Source organism: Centruroides sculpturatus, unplaced genomic scaffold (assembly GCF_000671375.1).
Source record: "Centruroides sculpturatus isolate CEXI.00-Female unplaced genomic scaffold, Cexi_2.0 scaffold1158, whole genome shotgun sequence".
Lineage (NCBI taxonomy): Eukaryota > Metazoa > Arthropoda > Arachnida > Scorpiones > Buthidae > Centruroides > Centruroides sculpturatus.
Genome location: NW_019385302.1, coordinates 181,362 through 206,249, shown reverse-complemented (window position 1 = coordinate 206,249; position 24,888 = coordinate 181,362). Strand labels below are relative to the sequence as shown.

The window sequence follows — 24,888 nt, the reverse complement described above, 5'->3', positions numbered from 1 at the left end:
TTTATAAAATTATAACAACAGAAATTAATTTATTTTAATTATTTAATAAAACAAAAGTCATTATTTAAAACATTTTTTTTATGATGAAATATTTTCATTCTTTATTCATTATGATTTTAAATATTTTATAAACCAAATGTATCAATTCCCTCAATTTTCTCCATTTAGTAATGCAATATCTCTCCTTTATATATATATATATATATATATTTTTTTTCTCCTTAATTTTCAATAATCGGTGGAATTCTTTACATCTAGAAAAAAAGTTAAGAATATAATGTAAGTGCCACATAATCATCATATAAAACTCTTAGTAAAAAATCAAATTATGAATATTACGTCCATATATACTTACTTACTGGATAAAGTATTTCGTACAAGTCACAAAAGCAATTCCATGATCTTCCTCCATTTTGAATTTACATCGTTTTTACTCATGCAATATAGAAATAATCAAAATGTATCCTGTCACATGTGTCAAGTCTTCGATTTAAGACATTAAGAATTAGGCTGACCCGTTAAGTGAGCACATGCACATCCTTCTCAAGGTAACACAAACAGGTGTTAACGAATTGGCTTGAAGTATTGGGATGTTCTTTGGAGAACATCTCAATACTTGTGAAGATCTTAAATACGAGAATTGCTTCACAATTACTGGGGAAAAAAAATAGAAATTTTGATTTAAAAAATACTGCAAGCACGTAGGTACATTATATTTCATCCCTCTCTCTGCAACTAGATACCGACCAGAGGATGCAACTTACATTGCTGAACACCATGTCATTTCAGTTTATATACATTTAATGAATTATTCATAACAGCCTGCATGTATCTACGAAAATATCTTCTTGTTTAATATCAGGTATTACTGGACTTCGAACAATTAAACTGTTGATATATTTTGGATAAATCCTAGAAAACACCATGCCGACTCCAAATATATTGATGTATCCTTCAACACTGGAAATGGTGACAGTACAGTAAAAATATCTGGCAAGTAGTGTTAAAATAATAATCTGCGGTTTGTCTTTACCATACCATAGACGTCATAGAGTAAAAAAACCAGTCAGTTGGCCTTAATCCATGATCTGAAGCCTGTCAAGAAGAGACTATCCAAGAACGAAATGAATATTTTAAGGTAATATGTTGCTTTTTTTATTTTTATATGAAACGTTAATTTTAAGCTTGATACTTTCTACAGATTTTATAAAGTAATGACTTTTATTAATGATCCAAATTCCTTTTGTGCCGTAAAAGTAAGTCATACCTCAAGCAGGCTCACGGTGCTTGAAGAGAAAAGCCAGAAAAAGTAATAGTAGTGACTTTTCTGACAAAAGAAATGCCAAAATAGACGCACTTGTATTTGTTATTACAGTAGAATCTGCGTAAACCGGAATCGAACGAGACCGAATATTTTTTCCGGTTTGGCAGGTTTCCGTTTTGAACAGGTTTTACTGTATTCACCAGCTGTGATCGCTAAGATGAATATTTCTTTCCTTATGGCGAGTAAAACAAAAAGTTAATCATTTTAATAAATAATTATCCATGTTAAGAAACTATATTATTGAAACCACATACTTTGTTTTTTTTAACAAACTGTTGTGTCAGAAAGTTTATATTTGATAAGTTAAAGATGATGAGTTACAATTTTGCACTGGTTCTCTGAACAATGACGAACTGAAATTTGAAGTTCTTTTGTTGTTTTTCTTTTTTTTTTTTATTTCTTGCTGTATCAGCTGTTTCATCATAACACAGAGAAAAGTGTACATACATAATCCATTTCCTTCACCTGTTGCTACTTGAAGAATGGAACCCCTGCATCATGTATAACATATCTTGCTTTTGTCTGATTTAGTGAAAAAATCCACAGGCACAGCACAGGAAACAGGATACCAAAAAAATCTGCAATACCATCACATGCAACAGGATAGCTACTGCACACACATTTCAATAACCATAGTACTGTAGTTCTATAGCTGTACTCTGTAAACTCTCGCAAAGTTATTTATAAATATCGTAATACATTTTAACCCTTAAAAAATTTATTTGTAAACTTTTTTCAATAAAAAGCATTTCGTTTAAGATTCTTATTCTATTTGAAATAATTTGTTATAAATTATTTAAGTTGTACAACAATATTTACTAATAATTCCTTTTAAAAATATTTCATTTAACGATAAACTAACAATTTCAAATTAGCCGCTTCATCTTTCCATTGGGATCGAAGATAATCATCACCCAAATTTGATCCCCACTTCCCAGAGCAATAGGTGGTGCTTTAACCGCATCGGCCATTTTGTTCTCTTATCATCATCAAAATCATGGAAAGGAAAGAATATTTCCAAACTTGTTTGTAGATTTTCTTTTGCTCATCACTTTTTTAATTCACTGTGTTCAGAATTTGTTACTCTGAAAGTTGGCAACTTATCGACATCAACTTTGCCAGTAGCCAGACAACAGTGTGTTGCTCTTCTACAACTGCCCAGGATTTTCTGAAAATTATAATAAATGTATTTTTTTAAATAGTGCAGTATTTCTGAATCAAAGTGAAAGAAATATGGCTGAGCAGGGTTTTGCCGCATCAATTCTTAAAGGGTCCCGACTGTCGTTTTAAGGACGACCAGTATAACTTATATTTTCAAACTTTACTTAAGTAATGTAGTACATATATGTGTCTTACATGCTTAAGACCCAAATATTTAAAAATATAGATAAATCACCGAATTTCTGGCACCTTTGGTTCCAAAGCCTTTCCGGATTAATCATTTTGCCAGACCAACCGGGATTATATATAATAATAATTCATCAAAACCAACCCACTGATTACAGTCGACCCCCCTATAACACGGTAGATACGTTCCTGTTTTTATGAATCCAGCTTCTAGGAGTCCAGCCAATCACAGCCCGGCACATATACAGTTTACTGACTACGGCTGTTTGAAAGGTTTCTTCCATAAAATTAATCGATTCTAGACTAATTCGACTCAACATTTCCAAAATACGTATAATTTTTTGGGAATAATCCATACAAACTATGCTATAAACAAAAAATTGTAGGATTACTTACCGAGTGTGCACCATTCGACTACGCCGTTGCTTTAAGCTTGTTTTCGTCGTGCAGATTGTCATCGAATGGCGCTCGCGTGCTTCCTGATAAATTATTTTTTTTGCGAAAAATTCGCTGAACTTTAGAGACATCATTAATATAAATATAATTTTTATACACGTTAAATAATAAATGGTTTTTGGTAGGTCCGCTGCTCGTTTAAACTCAACGGTTTGTGCAATCCTGTCGCGACACGAGTCGGCGATGACGTTTTACCGAATTATAGGAGATTTTTTAAGCATGTTTGTACGAATACTGTCGCAATTTTTTCGCCGTGATATAGGAATCCGAACTATAGAAACCCGTGTTATAGGGGGGTCGACTGTATATCTCCCATGTGTCTAAAGTTTACTATGAATAGCTAGAAACTTAAATGTAAATTACGTTTGATACCACTACCGACACACTCATCTCTCTTAGAAACCATAGCTATTGTTAGGTTTAAACAAAATAAACTAAGAATATCACAAAACTGCGGTACCATCGCCAACAAATGCAGGTGTAAATAATGCAAATAGGCGCGCCTTAAACACGTCATCTGTGTCCGCACAATAAACTATATAACCATTATTTATTTAGCAGATTTTAATTATTTACTTATATTAATAAAGATATTTCTGAGCGTACAGACTCACTATAACCAGTTTGAATCAAGTTTCACATATTGGTTTCTGTACCGACCTAATATAGAATTATCGAGTCCTGTTTTTATATACCACATTCTGTATGGAAACAATGACTCGAATCTTAAACATTGACACACTTAAAATACATAAGTTACATCTATATTTAATCTCTATCAATTACTCTTTCAACCTTTAATTCATAAAGATAATTAAGCATAGTTAAACTTTTGCCATTATTTTCTAAATTGCCTCGTTTCGCTATGAGATTCCGCATCGGTTGACAATTGAATTTTAATTATCGTTCTCGTTACTATTATATAATTATAATTAAATTTTAATGTAACCATCAATTACTATGATTCATGCCCTTTTAAGCAACCTTCTTCTTTATCTAAATCTCCTAGTTTTATCGCAAGTCGTGGCATTTAGTGAGAGATACGACATTATATTTATGTCATAACTGTTATCGTAACATAAATTTTTCTGTTCTATAGTCGTTAGGTAAAAGAATGTTTACCGTTCTTCTAAATTCCCCAATAAAAATACCCTTCAAAAATTATAAACACAGTCAAAATTGTCTTAGATGGTACGCTTAAATATGGATGAAGTTATCTTACAGTTATTATAAAGATTTTCGAAACATTCCGTTAAAATGAAAATCTGGAATTATTAATAAATCCTCACTTTGACATTTAATTTTCTGGCAATCAATTTCGGGGTGAATTTATTAACAAACTAAGTCCAACATACCGATGAAGTTGCAATTTGTATTTAAAAAAAGGAGGGAAAAAACTGAAATAAATTGATTTTTTTTCTTTTTTTTTAAGAGGCAAAATTCTTTCTTTCATACCTGAAAATACCTTTCAGTCCATTTTCAGTAATAAATTATATTAACTCACTAGTGAATCATGTCGGGTCTTCCAAAATTCAGTTAACCATGTTTACTCGTCTATATGAATCATAATCGTCACAGAAAAGTGATAAAAAGTACCATTATTATTTAAATATATATATATATATATGATTAAGTACTGTATTAAAATATTTGAATAGGATAGCAGCATTAACCGACTTTTGGGCATTTTGCATATTTACGTCGTGAGAGTAAAGGATGGCCCAAAAATCAGTTTACTGTTCTCTTGTTTTCGGGTACACTTATGAATATGAACTGTAAACTGAATTCAGAACAATGTGAAAACATGACCCAAAAAAAGTTCTGATTATGTATTTAAGTATTTGAATGAGACGACAGTTTAATCTTTATAATGGTTAACTGACTTCTGAGCCATCCTGTATTTTTCATCTCCAATAGATAAAGTATATCTAGCATGGCTTTATATGCAATAAAAAGTCATTTCAAAGATTATTACATTTATCAATTTAGAGTAATGATAATTAAGAGAATAAGATAAGAAATTATTTTTCTAAAAATTTCCATTATGTAAGTTGCTTATAAAATCTAAATAATTATTTCATCTCTAAAATTTAATCTCAGAAATCTTTAAAACTTTATTTCTTAATAATTAAAGTCTTATTTCTAAAGATTATTTTTGAAAAATTTTTTTTGTTTTATAATTTATTAAATACTGTAATTCAAAGCTCGGCATGTAAATTCTATATAAATAAATACCCATTAAAATCATTTTCATTTTAATGATTAAGCAACATCCATTCTATTTGCTATTTTCAAGCATATTAATTAGAAATTAATATTCTGAAAATAGCAATTGTTCACATATTAAAATGTCATAAGTATCAGAATTTAGTATAATAATTTTTGGAATTAACAGATCTTAAATAGAGATTTTTCCAAAGTCCTTGTGAAAGGACCTTAAACGAATGTATTGACCACGCAAGTTAAAAGAATTAAAACCAACAAAGTGAAATAAAAATTGTTTTATCACTGCTTTCATCATTAAAAATTTAGCAGATATATATATGCCTTGCACAAGGTCTTTATACAATAAAATTTCTTGAATAAGGTCCTGTATATTCCTATTAAATTTGTAACAACTAAACAAAATGACAAAACAAATAATTAACAAACTCACTCAGAAAATAATTAATAGACCACCACCCAACTACACCTTAAGTTGCTGAGATTATTTATTTAAACGTAACTAACGTTTTCGGCCTATTCGATAGACCATACTCAGGTTAAATGAGAAAATAACGGTGTTCTAAAATAGAATATATAAATTCAAATAAAAAACAAATGTAATTACAATTTATTAACCATTTCTTGTCAAAAGGATTTGTTTTATTTATTTCTGGAAAATCTTCCTGAAATGCATTAGTTGCAACTTTGTTATCCAGAAATGAAGTAAATGAGTGATCAATATGCTGACGATCACGCCAAAATACTATATTGTAAAAAGAGAAGACACTGAGGTCAGCATTACGTGTGCGTTTTAAGTACTAGCGATTAAAAAAACGCACACGTAACGCCGACCTCAGTGTCTTCTCTTTTTACAATGAAGTAAATGAGTCTTTTTGACAAGAAACAGCTTAAGGAAACGTATACATGCATTCAAATCTGTCTCTCAAAGGTTAGGTGAAAATCTGTACCTAATAGTGTGCAAGACAACACAAAACCTCAAACGTCCTCTCAGTCAGTTATCCTGTTTTGTGTTGTATAATGAATTTTCTACTATATGATAAGAAACAAGTTTATACAAATTGATTTATACTGCATAATAAAAGTCTACTGTACAAGTCAGAGAAAGGTAAATTGTCAAAGCAAAATTGCATTTATTCTCTCACTTGCTTCAGTTCTTGGAAATTATTCTTTGATAATTAATTTTAAGAAAAAATTTCTGTTTCATTTGCAAACACAATTTTTTTTGTTAATTTAAAGACTTGGCACACTGCTCTCATTCCATCTGTATAATTTTAAAATTCAAATTCTAGTCATAAATACGTATCTTTATGCAATATAATAATTGAAATTTCAAAAGATAATAAGTTTAAAAAAGATAAATAAATAAATAAAAAAGGTGAAGAAATTAAATTTAAAGTCCAGATTAGATAAAGTTTCATGAAAGATTTTTCAACACAGAATGAAGTTTCAATGTGCGATAAATAATAATAATGAAACTGGTAAATGCAATAAAAAAATTATTGAAATCCATTGGAGAGACTGGATTTGTAAATGAGAAGAAATTATAAGTTAGAAGAAGACAATCTATTGAATAAGATTAGAAGAACTAATTTAGAAGAGATAATGTTAACTCTGACAATGGTTAGTTACAAGAGCAGAAAATCTATAAATTATAAAGAAAAGTAGGGAAAATTAATTGGATTAGTCATGCAAAACCATGTACTGTATAAACTCATTAACCAGGTTTGAATAACTGGGATCTTGGTTATAAAAAAAAAATCTGTAAAAATTACATACAAATTAATCTTAAACATTTTAGCAACACAGGATAATATAGTCATTAGAGTTAGTTTTAAAGAAGGAGAATATATGCTTTAGCCCATTTAATAGAGTTTTTGCTGTAAATTCTTTCACCAATTTTGTCCAATACCAATAGAACAAACTTATAATGGGATAGACAGAACAGGTATGATGAATAAGGAGCAAAGCCATAACCAGATCCATGATAAATCAAGAGTCCAAACTAAATATGAACTGAGATATCTTCCAGTAGTAAAAGTTATTTATCAATGGTGCCTTGAGTGCCCTCATAGGGACTGAGATGTCTTATTTTTAGGCATTAAACATGATAGAAAATTGCACAGAATACTGCTTTATAGAAACAGGAAATCAGAATTATTATTACTACTTACATGCTAAGATCTATATGAGATATATACAACTTAAGCTAACTAAACACTACATGCTAAAAAGTAAGATTACAAAGTTGATAAATAACTTTATTAAATTATTTATATGTGATTAAATACATCTTGAACAATTTAATAATAATCTTTTTGTATCCAGAGAACTGATATTTAATATAACTCCACACATAAATTTTATANTTGCAGGCCGGCATTGTGACGATGTCAGAATAAATAATTGCTCATTTTTCATTAAATTACTATTTATTTACAATTAAAAATTTAACGTTGAGAAACTGAATTTTATTGTAAGTCTTACTTATCAATTTTGAAATCTGTATACAGATAAAAAGTAATTTATTTACAATTAAAAATATATTTTTGAGTCAAAGAAACTATAAAGAAATAATTCACAGAACAGGAAGAATATCACTGGTATTCCATTGCATCTAAATAACCTTGACAATTATAGAAAATTTTTATTCTCACTATATTAGTTTTAAAATGAAATTTTCTTAAAAATGCATTAAAATTGTAGAAAAATTTAAATGTAATTCTTATAAAAGTACATCAAACTTTTTAAGTTTAATTTTATAAACACAAGGGGTAAAGTATATGTAATTATTATCATAAAACTAAGAATGATGTTCAATATAATCTAGCTTCAAAATCTGTCATTATTCTATAGAATTCAAAATAATCCTTAGTTTCAAAATGCATAAAATTACAAAAAATTACTTCCATGTCATAGCCCATATTTCTGAATTAAGCAACCTGAAATAATTGCCTCTCCCTAAATAACCAGATGTGGAAAAAATTATATTCACAAGGTTAAGGAAGATAAAAAGTTCAATTGTTGGTAATTTCTGATGTATGAAAGGTTATTTACATCCAAATGCAAATTATTATAATGACATAAGAAAATGAACTCACCTCAGGAGTCCGATTCTTTGCAGATTTCTTCAAACAATCTATGAATTCTTGTTCTCCATATCGGGCCATTGTTTGGACCCGGAAAACAGTTTAAAAGTTCACAAACAATGTGCCAAGCAGCACAAATCACTTATGTCCAGTTTAAGGCACAAACAACACAGTATTTTCAACAATTAAGGAATTTAACAAAGGAAATATAAGCTTTGATATTATAAATATTCCTAGACATTAACCTGGAGGAGTGGTTAGGTCCATTATCCACTCACAGAAAAAATGAGGCACAATGATAATGAAACAATAATTGGCAGTAAACATAACTGTGGATTAAAACTTCAAGTAGTATAATCCCAAATATTCCACATCTTTCTGTAATAAATAAAGAAGAAAAATTTTATTTAATTATATAAACAAGAAAATAATATTAACTGTCATTTAAGTAAACAAATGTCTTGGATAAAATCAATTTTTAAATGTAAGTACTACTTACCCCCTATGTAACATCAACATTTGGATTCACTCAACACTTTTGTTAACATGCATAACTGCTGGATACAGCTGTTACTTCTGTGGAAACAGAAAAGAAAACAAATTCAATACTGGACCTTAATGTGAATAAATCTTAAATTACTTAATGTTAAAATTATCATTTAAAATTATAAAATAATCAATACATTAGACACTTCACACTTAAAATTTTTAAATACAAGTTTTCATATTTTTTAAAAATAAAAATAAAATTTAAAAATCGTTTTACATAAAGTAGAATCATCACATAAGACCAGCAGGGGTTATTTATGTACAATTAACCCATAAAGTTTTTTCATCAATTTTGAGGAAATATTTTTGAAAAATTGATTTTTTAAAAGTAATATTTTTTTTTTAATTTATAAAGTTTAATGTACAGTACTAAAAATTAATACAGTATTTATAAGATATTTTTTAAAATTTGTCATTTACAGAAATATTTTGCATTTAAATCATTTGTATTGTTAATTAATCATAATTTACTCCTATTTAATTTTTAACCTTACTTATTGACACCTTTGTTATCTAATTTAAGATTATTCTATTATATTCAAAACATGATAATCTTTTAGATAAACTGATTAATAATATAGTTGACGATATTTTTATTTTCTGTTTTCTTTCTAGTTTAATGGTTGTCAAGAAAATAACAAATAATACTACTTTCGAGTTCCACCGGACTGACCCAAAAAGAAATGTAAAAACAAGGCTGTGTCATAAAGTTTTCGAAGAACACAAATGACATCATGACTAAATTTTTATATACTGTATTTTACATTAAATGAATTTTTAACATTTTATTATTTAAAAAAACTTTTCATTAAAATCCAAAAAAACTTGGTTAATAATTTTTTGACTGAAAATCTAATAATAAACAAATGTATTATTATTTAATTATAACATATATATGGCAATGCGCTTTTGGGGGGGATTTTGCATTGCTTTACAATTGATATTTTTTAAACATATACAAATAGATTATTATTTTCATTCTATTTTAAGATTTCTGACTAAATTAGAATCAGCACAAGTTACTTTGTAATAAATTATTGCAAAACTTTGCAATTTTCTAAATTTAAACACATTTTATAGTTTTAAGTTTAAGATAATCATTCTTATGACATATTTAATGAGTTCAATCAATGATATGTATTCAAGCTGGGAGAAGGAAATAAGCTGTATAAACATTAAAAAAGTTAATATTTGTGTTAATGAGATCACAAAGAAAAATCAGAGATTCTTCTCGTGAAAAAGAAATAATTTTAAAATATCGTTTATCATTAAAATATCAAATTCCTATTATTTATTATATAAAATGATATTCTCTAATTCAAAAACTATTAATAATTCATTTTTATTAAAATTTCTTTTATTAATAGAAAAATGCCATGTAATTAGGAAGTAATCATGAGTTAACCTGATTTTAAATATATAACATAGCTTAATAAGTAATGTAAGGCATGCTTTGATTATTTACTGATATTTAATGTAATGATTAATAAAATATGTGACATCAATACGTGTGTTTGACATATATAGTGCACACATTAATGCACAGTGTTATTTGGATTAGCGGAATTATATATAAAGAAGTAAAAAAAGAAAAAAATCCACAAATAAATATATATTTAAATTTTTTAAAATATATTTTTAAATTAACATTGATAAATTAAAGGACTATAATCTTTCGAGAATTTAAAGCTAGTAGAATACTTCACAATAAACTGCAAATTTCATTATTAAAACCTATTATCATATTGTAATTTTCATATCTAAATCTGTAAAATGATGAAACTCTTGTCAAAAAATTCTATTTCTGAATTAAAGAGAAATGTATATTGATTTTTAATTTTCTCTTCAAAATAACTGTACCTCTTTCATTTTTTGAAAATGGACATCTTAGCACTTACTATAATATATTTAGTTTTATGATATGTGTGGAAAGATAAAAACATTTTTCAATAGAATTTACAAAAATTTAATTTTCCAAAATAAGGAGATGACAACTCTGCATTCTCTCCATTACTCCTGATTACCAGTAGGAATAGAAACTTTCTAAAACATTTTTCTAATATCAGTAAGATTATGCAGAATTCAGACTGAGAAGAAAGAGCATAACAAAATCACTAAAAGCTTCTTCCTATTACCAAGCTACTAGAAATTAAAGACGACAACATGGGTTGAAAGCTCTGGTTAGCTATAATAATGAACCATCGTTTCAATAACACAACCAAGAACAACAACAATACAGCTAACAATAACAAGTTTTAATTATATTATATGTTTATTAAGAATCTAGGAAACATTTCCAAAGTGTAGTGAAACTACATAAACATGTAACTAATTGGAATTTTTTTATTGATCGGCCTCATTATCTGCACTAATGCAACAAGAAAAAATGAATACAATGACTAATGATCTGAATGTTTCTTATTACATTCTCCAACACTAACAAATATCAGTGTTTTTAATAAAAACAAGAAAATATAACATCAGTATTGAAAACTAAATTAGCACAAACAGGATATTATTTTCAGTTCTTACATTTATTCTATGATGTTTTGTATAATTAATTTTCAATGTGATATCTAAATGTAATATTTTATATTTTAACTTGATATAGCCTTACCCAATATAACTTTATAAAATGTAATTGTCAATGATTTAAGGAATTACAATTCAAAATAAGCTTGATAAATATATAAAAACACCATTTACTAGAATTATAAGTTGTATGATTGTGCCAAAATATTGACTGATTTAGAAGATAAAAACAAATTTAAATTATATCAGAAATATTTCCACACTTCTTGAGGTATTTATAGCAAATGTGAGTGCAAATAAACTTTAGAATCAGAGTTATAATTCTCTGGTTATAAATGAAATTTGATATTAGAACAATACTTGCATACCATTACCTAACAATCTGTCAGTTTTTCATTTTATATTCTGCACAACATCTGACAACAAAACTAAATTTATAATTTCTGCATGAGTCCAGAACTTTTATAACTTTTGTTCCAAGAAATTTTTCAGATATAAAAGGTCAACAATATGAATATGAAAACTAGTATTTTATAAAAATTAAAATTTGACTTTTATTATTATGTTCTTGGGCATTATCACGTCACATTTCCTGTACACAATCATTCTGATTTAAAAATATACAGGTTATACTTTCTTCAAATGAAATAAATATATTTGAATAATTTAATACTACGGTCAAAATTCTGGAAACTGTAATTTTTATCAATTTTTATGAAATAAAATATTTACAAAAAATTCTTTAATGCAGTGAAACAAGTAAGAAAATATACAATATCAGTAAGTGCTTTAGAATTAGTGCTTATCCTCAGAATGAACAATATGAGCATTAAGTTCAAAGCACTTACCAACACCATATACTTCTTTGATTGTTTTAAAGCATTTCCTGTGTATATTTTAGTTTAAATTGAGTAATGAGTTTTATAGTTCTTAGAATTTTTACAAAGTCTAAAGATTTTAAATATTTNATCCCTCCTAGTGCTCTCTATTTCCTTTCCATCCCTCCTAGTGCTCTCTATTTCCTTTCCATGCCTCCTAGTGCTCTCCATTTTCCTTTCCATCCCTTCTAGTGCTCTCCATTTTCCTTTCCATCCCGCAGTGCTCTCTATTCCTTTCCATCCCTCCTAGTGCTCTCTAGTTTTCTTTCCATCCCTCCTAGTGCTCTCCATTTTCCTTTCCATTCCTTCTAGTGCGCTCCATTTTCTTTTCCATCCCTTTTAATGCTCTATGTTTTCTTTTTCATCTCTCTTAATATTTTCCATCCCCCAAAGATGTATGTTCCCCTTTCCTCTCTGTCACAATGCTGTTCTAGTGGAAAAATATTTAAAAGTATGAATTCAGGTATGAAATCACTACGTAAAGAAACTTTTTCTCGGTTTTAAGTTTCCGTACTTGAGAAAAATTAGAAAAAATATCGAGTAAAGAGAATTTAGAGAATAATGTAATAAAGAAAAAAAAAAGTAATATATGAGTATGTAGCGAGTTATTATCATCCTAAAATGCTGCAGGCGGACAACAATAAAAATTCGAAATTATAATAATACATTTTAAAGTTTTAAATTAATTAATTTCGCGTGTTTCTAGCAAAGATTTGCGTGCATTCTTTCGTCTAATTTATCAAATCGATGCAAAGGTTACCTTTCATTGGTGATAAATTAAAAATATACGACTCTCTCTCCTCTATTTATATCGCAACTACACATTACGCCCACTTAAAATTATTCAAACTGATTAATAAAATAATTAAAAATTAATCTTTTAATATATTCCTGGCTTAAGATGTTAGAAATTTCAACAATGAAAGGAATTCTCTGTCAGATTTATTCATTGGAGCAGAAATACTCTTAATGTATAAATAATTACGCACTGAATATGAATATAATTATCTTATTAATAAATTACCATAGATTTTTATCTTTCGAAACTGACAGAAACATATTAATAACATTAATTAATTAGTTAAAAAGTTATAAATTAGTAAAGAATTCTTTCCATTAAAAAAAAGTATATGGTGGCTCAAAAGTTAGTTAACAATATTTCGTGTGTTCCAAGTACACTTGTAATGCACTAAACATTTAATTTAAAAAAAAATGTAACTAGTTAAGACAGAAAATTTAATCGTTGCAACGGTTAACCGACTTTTGGACCGCTCTACTTTATTAATTTATATTTATTAAGTGCATAAAAACTCAAACTTTTTATTAAAGAAAATAGTTAAAACGCTATACTTGAAGAGCATTTATTGTTCCAGCCAGGTAATTCTGCGGATAGAAGGCCCTTACCAAGAATCTATCACAGAGATTTGTCATTTTATAACACAAGGACTGTATCAATCAATGTGTCTACCGTTTGTCGCTTCGAAGAATTTCAATTATTTAAAACATGGTTATTACGTAACTAATTACAAATTAATTTTCGACAAATAACAACATATAAACCATTTATAAACATTGTAGTCGACGTCTCTGTAATTAATTCATACGTGACTTATTAGTTTAATGGCAAAATCTCTGTCATTAATCAAAATAAAATTACAAAATGAAGAATTCGTTTATCATTAATATGAAAATTATTACGGTTATATTNTAGAAACTTTGTTATAAATAAACGACACAAACCAGTCGTTCATTGAAAACGTGATACGTCACAAAATTAAGGGTCATGTACACCTTTAACAATACACATAGAGTTATATGACATATCCATAGATAAAACAATTTTCGTTTCGAGTCGAACAGAACCTTGACACTTTTTATTACTTTTTCCCACGTAAAACTCGTTATATTTTAAATCAATGCCAGTAAATACCTTCGAATTTTAGTATAAAAGGAGTTGTGCAGATCCCGATTAGTCAGAATCACACCAACACAACACAGCAACCATCAACATGAAGTCTATGGTGAGTACAGTCTTATTGTATACATAACACAATGTATACATCGCTGTATACTTTATTATAGAGGTCTAACGTGGAATTTTTTATTACAGATCGCAGCTATCCTGTTTGCCCTTGTGGCCACCTCCCTTGCCGGTTATCTGGGTTACGCCGGTTACGGTTACGGAGCACCCTACGGATACGGTGGTTACGGCGGTTACGGCTACGGATACCCAGTAGGACGTGCTGTAGCCTACAGCTCATCTATCCGTCACCCTGGTTACGGATACGGTCTGGGATACGGTGGTTACGGATATGGACTTGGTCTGGGTTACGGTGGATACGGACTCGGCCTGAGATATGGTGGATACGGACTCGGGCTGGGATATGGACTCGGACATGGAAAAGTTTGGTAGAGCCGAAGATAGATGAAAATTACCTTGTAAATTAATATTTGTTAAATTAAAATTGTTTTTCTCGCTTCATTAACTTGTTTTTGCCTTTCTTCTATTGTTTTTGTGTTATATTTCAGAAAATGTAGGTTTAATTTAAATCCAACCAGTAAGAACTACAGTTATATACAACATAACGAAATAGATTTTTTTATAATTAAAAATTATAGACTGAGTTAAATGAAAAATTGAAGAAAGTTTCTTTTACTGGAGTGTGTGCTAGTTGTTTCATAGAAGACCATTACAGTAGAACTCCGATTATCAAAGCGACGATTCACCCAATACAAAATTATCCGTACTACCACTTGCCTTCTTTTCTGTTTCTCACTGACATCACACTACAATTTTCCTATGTAATTCGATTATATTTTCTGTGATAGATCCAAGTGATCAGTAAAGTGTTACTCCCACATTGATGAATAAATACAGTACGTGTGCAATACTATGCAATTACCTTGTAAATTTATTTTTTACTCTTTAACATGCTAACTGCTCTATCAAACACTATAAAAATTGTAGAGACGAAGAACTAAGTGGGAGGAATGATACTATTAACAGAGTTGCCGTTTTGGACCTTTTTACTTCCAAATTTACAGGCTTTTTACCTTCTCTTGAAGTAAATATGGAGGTGATTTAGAGGTTTAGAGGTAATTTGGGAAATTTAGATATTAGATAGGGAAGTAAAGAATTTATTTTGAAAGTTAAGTATGTACTGAAGTTACGAAAACATTTTAAACTTTTGTTCCTTCAAAGAAAATGATTAAATTGGCTCAACAAAAGGCAGCGGGACCACTGACTGACCACTCTGATATGAAAATGTTAATAAATACCACTGAGATACTCCATTTTTCCTCTGAGCCCATTGTTTAGTATTTAGAAATACAGTATTTTTTAGCTTGACAATCAAATTGCTTATACGATACATCAAAAAAAATAAACAATTTATCTATTTTTATGATAAATATAGCTTATGCACTGTACATCCTGCATAAGTTAATTTCTAATATGTTAAGAACCAGATGTTTATTTTAATAATTCATCTTATAATTTAGGAAATTGATAATTAAAAATAAAGTATCTTTACTATTTAATTTATCTCCTTTTTCAGACAATTGTTAAATACAATATTCCAGAAGCTGGAATATTGTATTTAACAATTGTATTCTTGAAAATCCAGAAGCTGGATTTTCAAGAATACTAAATTATTAATTTATTAAAAAATTGAGAAATTTTTAATAATATTTACATTGAGTTTTCTTTTATAGTTTTTAAAAAATAAGTTGAAACGTTACATTATTTTAATATCTAATAAAATATAACAAAATTTTAAAAAGAAAAATAATGAATAAAAAAATTATACAAAATATTCCTTAAAAAATATTTCATTTCACAAGGTGCATATGGAAAGTAACAGAGCATACATACAATAAAAACTCCAAATTAACAGGTGTTTATAGAAATTTCATAAAAATTTTTAATTTTTTAAGTATCAGTTTTTTTAAGCGCAAATTAAAAAAGATTACAGATCTTAACGAAATGTTTACGCAAGCTTACAATAAAAATAAAGAAATTTCATAATCCTTTCCTCCTTGAAAGTATTCTTATCAAATTTATTAAATATTACATAAACCTGGTCAGAGGTTTTACAATTCAAAAGAAAATGTTTTGTATTTTTACTTTATACATTTTCTCTTATATTTTATATCCAAAGAGCATTTTTGATAAATACTAGTATTAGTCTGTCATGTTTATCTTGAAAAATTTCTCATAATAATTATTAATAAACTCAGAATACAGTATTTGAAAGCTTTATATAACAAGATTATTGTATAAAATAAATGTAATTAAGCAACACAACATTTTCTGTTTATAAAGCTTAAATAAGTCTTAAAATAGCACTTTATCTTCTTAGTTTCACAAGTTTCCCCATTCTGCACAGCTACAACAGTTTATAATATCTGACTACATACTACAAGAAAAATTATCATGTTATAATATAATTTTCAGAAGACTTCTTCATAGTTTGTTTGTATTACAATCACAACAATGAACTTCATAACATAAACCCGAATATCACCAAACGACTTAATATAATTTGTCAGATTTATCCGGTTGTTTTTTTAACACATTACATCCTTTATTGTAACTCAGCATCCTGTACTTTCAGAGTTACAAAGAAGGATGTAATCTGTTTATGTAAAAGAGGAAAACTACCAAGTTACAACACAATAAATGGTTTAACTGAATGTTGTAAAATTCATCATAGTAATACAAATAAACTATAAGGATGATGATGATAACAAACTTCTCAACATCATACTGTAGTTGCTATACAACTCAACACATTATAACTTGGAAGATTTATTCTATTTCAAATAAACAGTTCTTAACTACATCACTCCTTTACTGTATAGACTATTGAAAATCATTGGATAAACCAAACAAGTGCATTTTTCACAAACTTTTATGGAGCTTCCCATATTCCCACAAGAGCTATGGCTTCTTAATCAGGGGGATAAAAAAACAAGTTGAATATATGTGATTATAATACCATCTAATTTATTTTAAAATCCATATTCAAACAAAATAGGTCAACCATTCGCTTATTTGAAAAGAAGTTTTATTCCTAACGATAAATAGAAAATCACGTATCCATGACAAATTATAGATTCTGTTTTTTCTATGTTATATTTAAAGTTAACCTATGTTTTGTATCCTTGTTATTCCAAGAGACGATCCTCATTATAAACTTTGAAAGCGACCATGTGGAAATCACGTGATGTTTTGTATACTTTTGAAATTTTTAAAAGCCAGCCGTTATATTAAATCATTTTTAATATTAATAACGCCAAGGCGGACATTAATATCACATATAATTAATAAAATAAAGTGTTGTTGTGATTTAAGCTTCTATCGATCGACAGTCGTCTACCTGTTTAACGAGTCGCGCATCCGTTTAGGGTTATTTTTTTATTTTAAATGAATTTGAGCGCTAATTAAAGTATTATAAACAGTAAACGGAATTCTTTCGAGCACATAAAATACACAAAATATAAATATTAAAAGAATTTAATAAAATAAATCTTGAAGGTCCTATGTTAAAGGCAGTTTTCTCACGACATTTTTAACTATTACGCATCCCTCTAATTTATTACATTTTAAACAAACTTATGTGCCGATTATTGTGATTAAAAGGATTTATATTGTTGTTTCGAGCACATAAAAATGCGCAAAATGTAACATAGAAACAAATTTAAAAAATTAAATGCAGAGAACGACTTAACGCCCCTTAACGTATATTTTCACTTTTAATAAAAATTACGCATCAATCCCAATTAATAATATTTAAATATAGTTTTGCGCAAACTAATGTGCCGACAATATCAAACAATCTTAATTCACGCACGTAAAGCACGCAAAATTTAATTCATAAACGAAATGAGAAAATAGATGCGCCTGGCAACAAACTGCATTATTTCGTAGACACGATATTTATTCACTGTTAAGCGCACGTACGCATCCGCCTAACTTTTTATCAACTGAAAATAATCGTGCGCGAATTAATGTGACGACGATAACGAAATATATTCATTCGAGCACACAAAACACGCAAAATTTAATTTATAAAAAAAATAAAAAGATTAAATGCGCTTTACACAAAACGTCATATCTGCATATATATATATATATATCTTTTTTCCACTTTTAAACGAACTTACGCATTCGTGTAAGTTTTTATCTGCTTAACATAACTATGCGCGAATTAATGTGACGAGAATATTAAACAACATTCATTCGTGCACATAAAACACGCAAAATTCAATTGGCAAAATAAGTATTGTAGTAGATGCGCTAAATAATACCTGCCGCATCATTTAAATCTGCACGCGATATATCACTCATAACGAGATTTATGCTTTTCTTGGGATAAAAACGCCGAAAAATCCCCACACCGAGAATTAAGTTAACAGATTATTAACGTACAGAGAGTAAATGTGTCGGGAAACCCACCTGGAGCGTATGGAGAGACGGCGTGAAGGAGGGCAACGTCCTTGAGTAGTTGGAAAAATGCGTAATGGCAGCAAAACACTCTTGGTTCTGTCGCGTGCGTTTAACGAGAAGCCAAAAATCCCGGGAGGTCGAGTCGTAAGAGGCCCACCACTGCCAATATGGCTTCTCTATATACACTCCAGTCATTTGTACGTTGTCTAGCCTCAGGTAGAGTTGTGCAAGAAGGTGCAAATGCGTGTGACTGGGTCAGATTTTCTCACAATCATTTCTCTATCCTTCCTCGTAACTTGAGAAGCGGAGGTCAGCCGAGATATTAAATGAACTGTTTCCTGTATATCTTCGTTAATGAACCCACCTTTTTTTATGTCTATCTAAATTATAAGAGGTTAATGATTGGCATGGAATTGGGACGCGATATCTGCATCTTGTGATTTACTAATGATGGCCTTAACTTGTATGCTTTCTTCTATCCCCAATATTAATCTCTTCTTCCTACTTTAAAACTTTTTCATATCTTTAAACTGTGTTGATTCTTTATCCTTTCTTCCTTGTAGTCATAGCATAATCTTCCATATATCCTTAAACTGTTGTAATTTAATGATTACAGCTTAATGATCTTCTCTCCTACAATACAACTTTATCCTCAAAGGATCCTTCTAACTCAATGTGATCTTTCAGGATCTAATATTGATTACAAGTTCAATTTCAATCATTTCTTCTGTAATTTAACAGCATTTTAACAGTAATTTAACAATGCTTACAGTTTAACTTTTTATTTTTCTCTTACAGCATAACATTTTCATCCTTAGTGTAACTTATCTCAGTATGTATCCTTAAAGGTTAGGAGTTGTAAATTAATAATCATAAGTGAATTTCTACATAATAACCATCCTTTCTATCCTTAAAAACACTATTTTATCAGCAACATAACTTTATCCTTAAATCTTCAAATGGAAAGATGCAGTGTTAAATCCCCATTCATATAGGCAATAATGCAATGGAATTTGCTCCTATCAATTCTTTTATTGAATAAAAAGATGAATAATAAATAAATAAATATATTTATTTATTATTCATCTATATATTAATGTTATTATTATTATTATTTGTTTTTAGCCACATTATCTTTATTATAACAGCAAAAACAAGGCTGAAAATATACTATTTTAATTAATTAGGACTTCATTTTTTATCATAATACAAAATACGATAGCTTACAAAGTATAAAGTATAGCTTCTTTAAAGTTTAAAGAAAAAAATAGCCTCTTTTATCAGAAAAATAGGCATTTGTTATATCATTCTCTACATCTTTGTAGAGCATTCAAGTTCAACTTTTTTCTAGTCTGAACAACTAAATGCAGTTATTTCTACAGCTTTGAAAAAAAATAAAAACCTTTTCTCAATCTTCGGACCAGGAAAAAAATGGCTCTTTGTATTTTTTTAATAGAAAATTCAATATATTTTTGTTTAAAAAAAGTATACTTTAGAAGCAACTACACTAAAAAAATGAAGCAATTTTTTACTTTATAATACAAAACTTCATTTTTTTTCTATAGTTTATATAGAAAATACAGCTTTATTTTTTGAAAAACTAACCATTTTTTTAATATTTTATCTCATAAAAAATAGCATTTTTTTAAAAATTTAATCTGTTTTTTCAATAAGTTACATTGATACAGTCTATTAATGAGTCATGATATCTTTAATAGTAGAAAAACTATGACTAATTATTAAACTGTATCATTATAAAGAACACTTTAAAACAAAAATATAGCTTACTTTATGTCTACATACTAAAATACCACAATTCTTTATATATCTTTCTAATAAAGAAATAATGATTTTTCTAAAAAGTACAGCTTTATGACAGGAGAAAAATGCATCTTGCTTTAAAATAACTATTTTTTTTTTTTTTAACATATNAAACGAATTAAATATTTCCTCTGTTAAAACAAGGGTCCATTATGGTTCATAAAATGTAAGAATTGTTTAATCACATATTAATCCAAATGTGTTTGACTGTATAAGTGTCTCACGTTTTTTATTGGTGCGGTGTGTCTTATGTGAAATGATAGTAGCATAACTTTTGTTAATTATATTATTAAAAATGATGATATCAAAATTATATTTTACATACCACAATAGGGAGCAACAGAAGTTTTCTTTTATTATGAGCCTAAATTTTTGGATATTTTTAAACAATGCTGTGTTTACGAGCATTATAATATATATATATATATATATATATATAAAAAATAATAACTAAAGTAAAAAAATTCAGCATCCTTGAACTACATCAAACTGGTCTGTGTTAGAAGTAAAAGGATACATTGTAACTAAATTTTGCTTTCTTTGAAGACTGTTTACGCCTGTTTAATGCATCTTAACGTTAACAAAATCACTAGTGAAAGGTGAGGTGATTAATTATCTGAGACGACAGCTCTAGTTCTGGTTCCACAAATAAAAAAAAAAATAAAAAAAAACAGTCATGAAAAAAAACAACACGTAAGAATAGGCGTTTCGCCGATACGTAAGTAGTGAAAACTAGAAGATGCTGATGATTCAGGAATGCGGCACGACCAGTTATCAGGAGTCTTGCAGTCGGCTACTATACGAAGATACTTAGAAAATACATGTAAAAAAAACACACCAGGTTATAAAAATACGACACGTACAGTACAATGTCAAGACTTATCGAGTGGGAGGTTGAAGATAACTTTCTGTGATGCTCTCGTACAAAGTCTGAATGGTCTGGATTCATATTTAATATCTATGTTTGCCTACGAGTGTTATTACTGATACCACTGATCGAAGGTGAATAACAAGTTTAGTAAACTAAATATACGTGAATTATACTGATTCTGATAGAATGAAAAGTATTTTTATTTGTATATCGCGTTTTTACGTGTATTTTTTTAATCGTTGAATATAGTATAAACGATTTGTTGAGCTCGTATGCAAGCAGTTTTTTTTTTTGTTCTGTTGAACATTTCAATTCTCTTCAAGTTTATAGGAAACATAAAATGTTCAACAAATGTTAACTATGCACTATTTAAATCCATACGACGAAAGATAATTAAGAAACAAACGTAATTATCAATTCAATTGACGCGACAAGTTCCACGTGAATATTTTTAACGCATTATTTGTTCATGAACACGTGAAAGAACTAATTACCTTTCTATACACGAAAGGATATTATTCGAAAAACGTCACAGAAGAAGGACGATGCGGTTACATCATAAATATTTGTCATAAACATCGAGTTTTCGTTTCATAAATCAAAATTACGAGAGAGTATCGTTTCCGATCATCAATGGAAACAAAATAAAAAAGAGAGAAAAAAATGGAACAAATGTTGAAACCAAACGGTGGTTTATAATGTCGAAAGGTAAGCAGATCCGTTTCTGTTTAATAAGAATTGCAAATCCGACATTTTTCTACACAAACAGTTCTGTTTACTCGTTTCGGTCTGTCAACAGTTCTGCATGTAGATAACAAGTAGAATTTTTAAATATAGATTGTAAACGTAACCATAATTTAAAACACACAATATTAAATGGAATTAAATGTCTTTTCTTCATTCCTAATGTTAAATGTTTAACCAGTTGGACACCAACATTCGTTGTATGATATTGAATATGCTTATCTACCAGTATACGAAACTGTACTGTACATAGCTGTATGATTATGTCTTCGGCTTTTGAAACAGAATTGGATCTTTGTACAGTATAATTCCCCCTTCTAAATGTATGTTATTTGTATAAAATAAGAAGAGTATGGGATGTTCCCACACACAGCCACAGCAAGTTAATTCTCTACCGTTTTAAAGGATACCAACGGTAGGCACGGAGATGGCATAAAATTTGATATGCATAAATCATATTCTCCCCCTCGACTTGGCCAACTTTGACCGCTATGCCATCATATCCGGTAAGGCAACAGATGTCGAACAGGAAGCAGGTGACGTCGATCTACATCTGTACTGAGAACAACAGTCCTTTAACAAAGAGGCTCTTGGTCAGTATCGAAATTTTCAACACAGGCGGCCGTTGTAACCCCCCTTTTTTTTATATTTTGAATGAAGATTCTATGAGCTCCGGTTTCGGTGGCGGATAATTGATAGAAGAAATTCATTACACAAATTAAGATGTATATCGATTACAGTTAATGTACTTTTACAGTGCCGAGTGACATCACAACGTTCCGTTAGTTACTAGTCCTGTTATGTTGGTGTATTTTAGGTGTAATTTAAATTTAAATGTACTGTAAGATAAACATAATTTACATTAAACATCCAATTAACTTGATGCTAAATAGAATAATCATGTTCATCACAACTCATGTACCGTATTCGTTATACAGAAGACCATCCTTTAGTCCCTAACTGACGCGTGTAGTGTCCAAAATACACAAGTAAAGTAGCAACTAGATTGTGTGCGCGCAGTTGAACACGACATACATCATATATTTTTGTGTGACTCAAACCATTTCCTTCCAGTTGAACAATTACAAATTCTATAACCTTCCACGAAGAGACTTCATAATTTTTCAATTTGCAAACGGCTAATTACGAAAATAGAATGTAAAAAAATAACCAAGGGGTTCGAAAACAATAAGATAGACGACTCTCGACCTATTCGGGAAGTATTTAGACACTTGAAAATTCGTGACCACGCATATGTCACGCAATGAAAGAATTGGAAAGAAATAGCTTTAAACGCTTTATTAGCTCGTTTCTAATGCTAGAAAGGAATAAATTTAAACGAAACACGGCTCCCGAAGACATTTTCGGCCCATTTAGTACCCCTCCTTAATAAATTTCCAACGTATCTTTTAAGGGAGAGAGTACGTGGTGGGGAATATTCACGCTTAATTTATTCGTTAACGTGAGTAGAATCGGCACAACGGTCACGAATTTCGAAGTGTAAAAATTTCCATTTTCATTCTTTTTAATTCGCATTACAATGGAGAAATGGAAAAAATTCATTTAAAGGCGAGTACGAGAGCCATAACGAACTTTGTTAAGAGAGAAACAATAGGAAGCACGCTTCAACAGCGTACATTGGCACCGTTGGTAGTTAAAGAAAAGGTCTTGCTCTTGTAAACGGTGTTTGTCACGCAGTTTGTACAGATCCGTTAATAAGATATGCGTGGGAACACCGGGAAATTAAGCAAGACGTCACACATAAATCAATCGACGAACACCTGTTTATAGTCTTTACTCGGTTTAACGCGTTAATTACATACCCGTTTTACGTTTGTACGCGTTATTCGATTCGTTTTGCGTATTTTTCGTTAAGATTACTTACGAATGGATAATCATTCTTCACGAAAATACCCTTACAACGTTGTTAAAACGAGCTATTTTTTCGGTTTTTGTAAACGTTAAAGCGTTATTTGTACAGTACAGTACGTAAGCCATAGTAGTAAGCTATTTAAAATAGAGAACTTTTTACTTCTGTTACTACGTACAAAATTGAATATTGTATTGTAGTACGTGTACGATACAGTATGTTAGATGGTAACACAATATTAAATAATGTAGGACTATTTACCGTATTACACGTAACACAACTTAGAACTATCCGAAAATATATTGGATCGTAAAGAAATACATAAATAATACAATAAATTATACAAATATACGAAAATAAAATACATATTTTGCGGTTAGAGAGAACAGCGTATTGTTATATCAAGAGAAATGTATTGTTTTAGACAAAAATCGATGAATTAATCGGGTACAAAACGTGTACAAGAGCCTGAATAAAGGTCGCGTTATAGAATTTGAATGAAATTGACAACGGTAGAGTATAGACGAAAACCGCGACTTCACACACATATGCCAGTAGTGTTAGATAAGACACGGGAAGTAGTATGGAGTAGAATCAACCTACACACCTTTAAAAATGACGACAAAGGTATCCTTAATACTGGAGTCGATAGACGAGGAACAAAGCTGGGATGGACGCTGCCGGACATGTTGTACGTTAGAAGACTGAGGAAAAAAAAAAAAAAAAAAAAAAG

General features: G+C 29.2%; 2 protein-coding genes across 2 annotated transcripts in view; one reads left to right on the top strand and one right to left on the bottom strand.

The window, feature by feature from the left end:
* The window catches only part of LOC111637379 (rap guanine nucleotide exchange factor 6-like), an 88,479-nt gene extending 63,591 nt beyond the window's left edge, over window positions 1-24,888 (bottom strand). The window contains exons 1-3 of the mRNA XM_023382853.1: window positions 24,763-24,888; window positions 8,939-9,015; window positions 8,452-8,817 (exon numbers count right to left, since the gene is read on the bottom strand). Coding sequence (XP_023238621.1) covers window positions 8,452-8,520 — 69 coding nt within the window. The 5' untranslated portion in view covers window positions 8,521-8,817; window positions 8,939-9,015; window positions 24,763-24,888. The remainder of the gene's footprint in view (window positions 1-8,451; window positions 8,818-8,938; window positions 9,016-24,762) is intronic.
* On the top strand, window positions 14,357-14,818 carry LOC111637380 (glycine-rich protein-like). Its single transcript, XM_023382854.1, has 2 exons — window positions 14,357-14,419; window positions 14,509-14,818. The coding sequence occupies exons 1-2, from the start codon at window positions 14,408-14,410 to the stop codon at window positions 14,809-14,811; spliced, it is 315 nt and encodes a 104-aa protein (XP_023238622.1). The 5' UTR covers window positions 14,357-14,407; the 3' UTR covers window positions 14,812-14,818.